Source organism: Manihot esculenta, chromosome 6, assembly GCF_001659605.2.
Source record: "Manihot esculenta cultivar AM560-2 chromosome 6, M.esculenta_v8, whole genome shotgun sequence".
NCBI classification, from domain to species: Eukaryota; Viridiplantae; Streptophyta; class Magnoliopsida; order Malpighiales; family Euphorbiaceae; genus Manihot; species Manihot esculenta.
The window spans coordinates 13760353-13769977 of record NC_035166.2 but is presented as its reverse complement, the minus strand read 5'-3'; the positions used below and the strand labels follow the sequence as shown (position 1 = coordinate 13769977).

The 9625-nt window shown below is 33.3% G+C and overlaps 2 protein-coding genes across 2 annotated transcripts; one reads left to right on the top strand and one right to left on the bottom strand.

The window, feature by feature from the left end:
• The first annotated feature begins 2778 nt into the window (after positions 1-2778).
• Positions 2779-3597, top strand: LOC110617849. The gene has a single exon (XM_021760855.1). The coding sequence runs from the start codon at positions 2779-2781 to the stop codon at positions 3595-3597; it is 819 nt and encodes a 272-aa protein (XP_021616547.1).
• Positions 3598-4804: 1207 nt separating this feature from the next.
• On the bottom strand, positions 4805-8184 carry LOC110616862 (protein NUCLEAR FUSION DEFECTIVE 4). Its single transcript, XM_021759365.2, has 3 exons — positions 7655-8184; positions 6094-7004; positions 4805-5681 (listed from the first exon to the last, which is right to left on the bottom strand). Exons 1-3 carry the CDS (start codon positions 7976-7978, stop codon positions 5192-5194), a joined length of 1725 nt encoding a protein of 574 aa, XP_021615057.1. The 5' UTR covers positions 7979-8184; the 3' UTR covers positions 4805-5191.
• Between the last annotated feature and the right edge of the window lie 1441 nt (positions 8185-9625).

Genomic DNA, 9625 nt, shown 5'->3' with positions numbered 1-9625 from the left:
AGCTTTTTCGTCTTCAATGTGTATATTTGAAGTTCATTGTTTAAAAATTTTTTATCTATAAAAGCAATATATAAAAAAAATCCTCTTCTTAAAAAAGATCACTCAAATAATTTTTTGTTTATTTGTTTAATAGACTTAAAAATAAAAAATCAAAAAATTAAAATTCTCACTTAAAAATGTTAACGACATTATATCCTTACAAAAAAATTTTTAATTTCTAATGTTGGAGAATTTAAATTGATGGCGTGGCCAAAACTGAACTATATTGTGGTTGACTAGAATCTGCACAAAAGAAAATGTGAAATGGTGGGTGCTCATGACAGCTACTCGGACACTCAAGTCAGTATAGTATACTGGGGGATAGAGCGAAGATAGAACTTGAGAGTATTTGCATTAGAGAATAGTATACCTTTATCTCTATTATCCTTCTCCTTTTATATTGTAAAAAGGTGATGATAAATATAGTATTTCCTAATAATCCGGCGATAATGTGGTCTGTTTCTCAATAAGGGATATTGCCAGCTAATAAGTAAGTGATTCCACGATTACAGACGCAATGGGTATATACTAGATTGTGCTTGATAACGGTAACTTTGTACCGAGACTCGCACTATCTAAAGGAGAGCGGGTCTTGATAATGAATTGAGTGTTAAAGTGTCTGGATCTTCCTTTTCTCAGTTGGGACTGCGTTATCTATTTATTAAATTCTTACCATGTGGCTCTATCTTATAATGACAACTCACTGCCTATTTTGGGCGAGTCTCATGTAGCATCAGAGATCCTCCATTAGTCTTCGATTCTTTAGAATCAAAGGTGACAGTTGTCTTCATGATCTGGGTCATGTGACTTGTTTGTCTAGGCTGAGCGTATGATGTTCTTACTTTCTTCTTGCTCGTCCTACAACTAGTCAGGTTTAAGGTCTTGTCTTGGCAAAAATTGATTTGAGCGATATAGTAATACTTTGATGAGTTTCTAGGCTCTCTCTAGCCTTAGGGATCATTCAGGCAACTTCTACTCCTTACAAGCCCCTTGGCCTTTTTCAACCTTATCGAGTTTCTGGACATTTTTCAGCCTCATCGTTCTTTTGGACATTTTCCAACTCTGACGAGTTTTCGAGTATTCTATAGCCTTTGCGAGCTCACTGGCTTTTTACAGCCCTGACAGACTTTCGGGTATTTTTATAGCCCTTAAGAGTTTTTGGTCATTTTTCTCCTTGCAAAAAGTTTTAGATTTCTGAGAGTGATTGTAAGAGTGGCGACACATGCATGTGATTCTCCTTGTGAGATGGGACCAATGCTCTTGGTCGCATAACCTAGTTCATACCCGTCTTGCAACCTGGGCATCAAATACCGTAGAAACTTCTCATGAAACAAGATTAACACCCGGTAGGTTAGCCTGACGTATGCCCGCCTTGCGGCCTGGCATTATCCGCCTTAGAAACTTCTTGTGAAGCGGGAATATCACCCGGTAGGTCAGCTTAAGATAAATGTTTTACCAGCATGATACTAAATGCCTTAGAATCTTTTTGTGAAACAGAACTAACACCAGGTCTTTTGGCCTGGCGTATACCAACCTTGCGGCCCAGCATCGAAAGCCTTAAAAACTTATCGAGACTAACACCTGGTTTTCTGACTTGGCGTATATCCGCCTCAAGACCTTGTATAAAATGTCTTATTGTGGGGGATCCATACCCAAATAGCCTTCCAGCCTTTTTTGTTTGTTTGTTTCCGCCATCCAGCGTCCGAATTATATGCGAGACCCATGCCCGGATGGTCTGGTGGATTCCCGCCTTGCGACCTGGCATGAGATATCTTGCTATGCAAGACCCATGCCCGAATGACCTTATAGCTGTTCTATGAATGTGTTTCCATGGTCCAACAACCGAATTTTGGCATGGCAATTGCCTTGTGGCCTGACATTAGATATCTTGCTATGCGGGACTCATGACCGGATGGCCTTGTGGCCGTTTTATGAATGTGTTTCTGCGGTCCAATATCTGGATTTTGGCCTGGCGATTGCCTTGTGGTCTGAAATCAAATGCCTTACAATGCAGGACCCATGTCCGGATGGTCTTGTGGTCATTTTATAAATGTGTTTCCGCGGTTCAATACCCAAATTTTAATCTTTGTTCTTTGTCTCCACACTTTTATCCATCCAATATTTCTTATTTTTCTATAAATAAAAAAATTTAAAAAATATATTTTAATTTTATAATCTTTTTATAAATTACAAATTTTTTTAAGAATAAAATAAAAGATTCCATCATCGGATTTCACCATTTTCGACGCTCAAAATTTAACTCGAGAGTTAAATATATAAACATAATATTTTTGTAAAGTAATTACTCTAAAAAAAATTATCTAATTAATAAAAGATAATGACATATCAAAATTATAAAAAATATTATGAAATCTTAAATTATAAAGATAATAATACTTTTTTTATAAGTAGTAGAATAAAATATTATTTTTAATTAATAATAATTTTTTGAATAATAATGTTATTAATTTAATATACTTTTTATTATATTAATTTATATAAAAATATATTTATAACATCAATTTTCATTAATTTAATATATTTTTTGCCGAATAATACAACTATTTTACGTAAATTTATAAAAATGATATTCAATTTTTGTAAAAAATTTTTTTATAACAAAGTAACCATAGAAATCATCTCATATTGGTTCTCAATCACAACTACCATTCAAATTCAATAAAAAGATAATAGTACAGCTTCCTCTTCTCCCTCCTTATCTGCATATCTCATACGTATATGTCTAAGGACCACCTCACAGCCAAACTATATCTCATAAATTTAGCACATGACCACCTTGTATTCTTGCACCGTATGGCTCAAACCAGACCAGCCATGGATTGGTTCTCCTGGCTATCAAGAAGTGGCCTTGAGCCCTCACTGGTCTACCAATACAGCCTTGCCTTCGCCAGAAATCAGCTCCAACAAGAAGATTTAGCCCACTTCAACCATGAGTTTCTGCAAAGCATGGGCATTTCAATAGCTAAACACAGGCTTGAAATACTCAAGCTTGCTAGGAAAGAAGCCGGACCAGGCGGCACCACTGCTCTTTCCAAGTTCATATTTGCAGTCAACGAAACTAAAAAGAACCTTAAGAAGTGCATTTGCAGGTTTGTTTTCCATGAAGATCCAGTGTTAAAGGTCCTCCCAGAACCGCCGCCTAGGAGAGGAGCCTTGACAAGAAAGTACAAGAGTGACAATGATGTCCGGATAGACAAGCCTCCAGTGGTCAGGACCAGGAGACAAGCGAAGTCAGGTCCTTTGGATGGAAGAGTACCAGGGAGTTTCATGGTACACCATAGAAACATAAACCTATCAGGGCCGTTGGATGGAAGAGTGCCTGAGAATTTGATGCCTATTATGCCTAAAAGCTTAAAACTTTCTGGACCGTTGGATGGGAAAGTGAATGACAGATTAGCGTTTGCTTATAGGAGCAAACAGAAGCAAACAGGAACAGCTAGGCTGTCGGACGATAGCAAGCAGGGCAGAGTGAGAAATGATGATTTTGATGAACAGTCACTTTGGGCTCAACTTTTTCAGGATATGAAACCCACTTGAAATGTTTTTCTAATCTTTTTATTTTAATTAATTCTCCTTTCAATTTTTCTCTGATTCATCTTCTTCACGGTGATGAGAGTTGATTTTGGTTCTGCTTCATCTTTCTCAGAAGCAAACTCTGTATTTTCTGCTAGTACTTGCTTCTATCTAATGTTGATATGATAAATAAGAGAATTTCTATATCAGGAATCTTGCTTGAAACGAGATTTACCAGACAAGATTCAACACAGTAAATAAAAGAAAGCAGATCTAGTGTATCTGATATTTATAAGGTACAACTGTTCAAGCACAGAGAAGAACAACGAAAGCACTTCGTAGTAAGAATGCCAGCTGCAACCACCGTTGTTAGAATCTCAGGATTTTCGAAAACGATTCAAATTTATGGAATAAATTTTTAAATATATATGAATGTTACAATTCTTAATTCGAATCATATAATTATCAATTTGATTTCACATTCTAACAATTCAAATTTATAAATATAACTAAATTGTGGTTAAATTAAAAAAAAAAAATAGTGAATCCAGTAAAATAATTAAACTACTATATATTAACCGAATTTTCAATAGAAAGTTTGTCGTAATATTCAAACATGCAATTGAAATTTTCATATTTGAAATATGACTGATAAAAATGCATCTTTCGTTCCGGTGAGTTCGATTTTAAACTAAAAAATCAAAAATCAAAATTTTGGTATTTATAAAAACCGAACCAAATTGATTTTGATAAGAAATCGAATCAAACCGAATTGATCTGATTCAATCAATTTAAATTTTTAATAAATTTTTTATTTTTTACACTTTATTTTTAATATTTTAAAATTTAATTAAAATATTTTACCCTTAATATGATTTAATCTCTCTATATTATTGAAAATAATATAATATTATTACTAATTGGTTTAATTTTTTCGATTTTTTTCTAATTAACATCAAATCGAACGGAAATAATTAAAATTTTTAAAATTAAAATCGAACCGAACCGAAATGAATAAAAAACCAAATTAAAGTTTTAAATTAATTCAGTTGGATTAATTTTTTCGAATGACACCTTTCATCCTATATATTTTTCCACCTAAATGAGGTTAACACATCTTATATGTTGAGAATAACTGATAAGGACAGTGATTTCCCAAGGCACCTTTTTAACCTTAGTTTTTAGTAATATTCATCATAGACATGAAGTGAAACATCCCATATCCGTTAGCTAAAGAGAATAAAAGAGTTTTATATATTCTAATACGAAACTACTAAATAATAGAGTTTTATATATTCTAATACGAAATTACTAAATAATAAGTGAAAATTGAATCCAAAAATTAGAGCCGAGCTGTTACATGAAGTGCAGAGATTATCATTATGCTGATATCGTGTGAAAATATCATCTTCACAAAATTTTTATCCGAACTTCACAGTCATCATAACTCCTTTTTTCAGGGAAGTTCTTGTTATTCAAGTACATTTGAATTTCTTTGGCAAATAAATCTGCAGCTGATGGTTTAAGTCCTAACATGTGCTTCAGTAGAATAGCAGCTTGTAATGACTTCAAACTTGCTTGTAATGACTTCAAACTTCCATTCTCCACTTCAATAATCTTAATGAGTTGAGGTTTGACGCAATCTGAAGGAGCCCCCGGCGTAAAGCATCTCATAAACAGGCCATATTCTCATAGTTAAAATAAGGCTCAAGATGGATCCCACCCCACAGACACCAGCCAGAACAAGGAATGTGAGTCTGAAGCACTGTGGACCTATGCATGAGATGCTTGAGCCAGGCAACAGATTCAGTCCGTGTTGCTTTTCTGCCTCAGTATCATATACATATCCTGCAAGAAGTCCTGAGAAAAGGAATGCACCAAGAGGATTGCCCAGTGACATGAAATTGTAAAATACACCGAAGTGGTTCAAGCCAAAAAGCTCAGAGACTGTTGGAATCATGATAGAGAACTGAACCCCATAGCAAATGCCGAGTAATGCAGTTGCAGCGAAAAGGGTACCATCAATGCCAGAAGCAAAAAGCAGATATGTTATGATCATTATTACTTGAGTGCATGTCATCCATATTGTACGCGGAATTGTTTTTGACCTGAAAAAAGTAATTTTCCCACATAATTATGATAAAGTAATACAACAGAGAAAATGAAGCAATTCTGTTTCCTTCTCTGTCTTCTATCAAGATTAAAGCCTCAAACCCAAAAAAACATCAGGGCTGCAACTGCAAAGCCTAATTCTTGGATATGCATAAGATGCATAATGAAATGAAAACAGCTACAATTTATTCCACCAAGGCATTTTGAATGGATGGAAGGACATTTTTGTGCCAGATTTCAACACCCATCACAAGGGAATTTGACAATTAAAGATCATTTCAATATCCACTTCAAGTTAACGAGTGTATGGAAATAGAAGGCCCAGCTCCAGTATCAAGAACCACTTAGAATGATGAGTATACAAAACCAATTAGGCATGGAAATTATTTAAATTGCCGTTGCACTAACCTGACAAAATGTTCAGAAACAGTCCCACCACCAAGACGTCCCACAAAATTGCAAAAGCTGAAGAGGGACAGCAAAATTGTGGTGTCATGCAAACCTTGGGCGATACCTATCTGCGCCAGATTATTGAGTACGGTTACCCCAGAACCAACCCCAACAAAGTAAACAAAGAAGAGAAGCCAGAAATCAGCTTTGACTACAGCTTCACTAAATTTGAAATCCTCCCCCCTTTTCGGCCTCCTCTTCTTCTTTACTGCCCCCTCACCCTCAGCTAGAAGCATAGCCACCTCAGATGCCTCCTCATTTTCGTGAAAGCTTCCGAGGATATGTGCTGATGAAGATGACTTAAGCAATGGTTCAGTTTTGTCTGCAATGGCTTCTTCCTGCACCAGATTTTCCGATGACCCAACTGATTGGTCAGGCATCCCTGATTTGCCGGTTCTAGAACGGTAAAATGTCATCTTTATGGGTATTGCAAGTGGAGCCATGAGGAGGATAAACATTATGATGAGAAAAGTATAAGTTATTGGGGTACTCAAATGAAGGATGCGGTCCAATATTGTGGTTATTAGAATATATAAGCCTAGTGTAATAAGAGCTGCTTGTGTAAAAAGAAAATGAGCATGCTCTGAGGAGTCCTCACCAGAAGCCGGAGTACATGCCCTTACAAAATACATCATTAGAAAACAAAGAACAGGAATTCCAAGTGCAAGAAACACTAGAAGCTTAGAGGAGGAACTATCAAGCAGCATACTGTAAATTGCAGTAAACACTGCAGCACTAATTCCACCATAACCTTTGAGAATACCAGCAACTGTGCCTCGGCTAAGAGGGAAGTTTCTCATGTTGGTCACAAGTACAGAAGTGGTCAACCAAGCACTACTGTTAGTAGCAATACATAGTGCAAGCCATAGCTGCAACACCATAAAGTGGAAAAGAAGAATGAGTTCATTTTGGTCGAAACTACAAAAAAACTACTATATAGTTTAACACATTTTCATATAGGCACTTATATTTTAATTTGCAAGAACAAGGCTATGTATTTTTGTACAGTTAGCAAAAGAAACTTTTCCTCTAAAGTCCTTAAATATTACTATAAATTACAATTTATCTCAATTTCCCAAGCAAGCATCGCTCTTAATCCTCAAAAATTTTGAATAGATGTAGTAAATTTTAATTTTCTTAAACAGACTCCATAATCAGAGTTGTAAGGTTAAAAATAGAATGAGCCTTAATTTTCTTAAACAAGAAGACAAACTTTGAAATAACAATAGTACTAAATAATAGAGAAACTTCGAAAGTTGCTCCACATTCATAGATCACTGCCGGTAAATCATCTTCAAAATATGAATCATTCCAATCAACGACAAAGAAAATTCAGTCACAAATTGATCCCAAAATCAAATAACCCCAAAAAATCAGTTAAACTCAAACATCACTCTACTTTCTCTCAAAACAATCATCACAAGGGATTACCACTACCCATTAACTAAAACATCAAATGGGTTTCCAAGATTTCCTTCATATTTAATCATGCATTATCAACATAAAGTATTAAACTCACCAACCAATAAGGCATAGACTGAACAGTGCGGCTAAGAGCGAGCCAGAGAACACCATAACCAAAGAAACAAGCAAAAGCTCCAATCAAGAGAATGGACCAAGGAGGGAACTTGTTGCAGGCAATACCAGGAAGGAGCCCAACATTCTCCCCAATATCATTAGCAACACCAAGCAGAGTAAGCTGGTGTTGATTAAAACCAAGAACAGATTTCAAGGAATGAGAATAGAGAGGGAAGTTGTAGGCATTCCCAGATGCTATCTGAACCCAGACAGCTGCTCCAAGTCCTACCCATGGTGGTCTGGTCCCTGCTTTCAGGGTCACCATTGACAGCAAATGGTGAGGTTAGTCGGTCGGTTATTTAATTTTCTATCGTTCCTCTGATATTGCCAGATGAGCTTTGGATATTGCAAAGATAAGAGAGAGAGAGAGGCAGAGGCAGAGCAGCAGTGGGAGAAAGAGTAAAGTGAGGAGGACGGCAGAGGAAGGCGTGGCACTTGTCCAAGACTAAGTGTTAGTTTTGATGACTTGGCATTCGGACATCCGCCACCCTCTTATTACAACACAGGGAAATTTTTGTTTTGATCGCCATAACAATGGATCGCTTTGTTAATAAAAAAGAAAAATTATAAATAATTTTTTTAATATTATTAAATTTTGCAATAATTATTATTTTAAAGAATTTTTATTTCATATTATCTGTTTCCTTAAAAATTTCAAAATAACATTAAATTTTATTTTTTATATATGTTTTTATATATAAGGACGAGCGGAATGGAGATCGCTGTCCATATTCCCCCGCCCCCATTAAAGACTCGGAATCAGAATCAGAGTGGGACAGGGATTTTCGAAAATTTCCCTTTAATCTATAATTATAAATATATATTTTATTTATTAAAAATAAAACATATGTAGAAATATAAATTTTAAGGATAATCTTAATAATATATATTTTTATTAAAAATTATAATATTTATGTATTTAAATATATAAATTGAATTAAACTTTTAATAAAATAATAAAATTATTGAACTTGGGGAGATTGATATTCCACTTTTGTCATTATATTGAATTTGTAGTATTTAAGGAATTTTAAAGCAAGAAACAAATTGTGTGAAGATATTGTGAAATGGGCATTAAAAATCTTTTTACGATTGTGGTTCTAACATTTTTCTCCTTACTTACCACAAATAACCAATGAAACATATTTAGTTTCAAAACATTGCTTGAAATGATTTAGTGGGTTAAAGTTAATTAATTTATTAGGTTTATATTTCCATTCTCCCAGTTTCATATTTAAAAAAAAATTATTTATATGAAAAATCTAAAAAATTTTGCTATTTTATAATTTAATTTAAAATTTTAAAAAATTGGTAAAATTTTAAATTTGTTTACAATTATTATAGATATATAGATAAATATTATTGATATAAAAATTTAAAATTTTTAATTATTTTAAAATTTAATATAAAATTTTAAAAATCAATATAATTCAATTAAAATCTCTAAATTTATTCTCTTTTACTATTAAATTTTTAAAATCCTATTATTATACTTTATTCCATCTGATTGGTTCAAAAAATAAATAATATGACTTCTTTCTATTTTTTAATTTTAATTCTCTTAATTTTTTGATATTTTAATAATGTCTTCTCATAATCTGATGTTTGTATTTATATTTTCAAGTGCTGTTTTATAATTGAAGATTAATATTATAATTGTAAACAGTAATATTGTAATTTTTATTTTGTATTATATTAACATAGTTTTTTATAATAAATATAGTAAAATTTATTGTTGTAGACACTTAATAAAATATTTAGTAAGAAAATAATAAATGTGAGTTTATTGTAATTTTTATTAAAATTAGTGGTAAATAGAAAAAAATAGAGTTGTAAATTTTTACAGTAAACCAATTAAAAATAAAAAAATAAATTTAGAAATTTTAAATTAAATTATATAAATTTTAAAAAT

Excerpts from the sequence above, each read along its gene's own strand:
- LOC110617849 (XM_021760855.1), top strand. The coding sequence starts at position 2,779 with ATGTCTAAGGACCACCTCACAGCCAAACTATATCTCATAAATTTAGCA.
- LOC110616862 (XM_021759365.2), bottom strand. The coding sequence starts at position 7,978 with ATGGTGACCCTGAAAGCAGGGACCAGACCACCATGGGTAGGACTTGGA. Across the intron at positions 7,005-7,654 it reads AGTCTATGCCTTATTGGTTG|CTATGGCTTGCACTATGTAT; the intron begins GTGAGTTTAATA and ends ATGGTGTTGCAG. Across the intron at positions 5,682-6,093 it reads GTTTCTGAACATTTTGTCAG|GTCAAAAACAATTCCGCGTA; the intron begins GTTAGTGCAACG and ends TACTTTTTTCAG.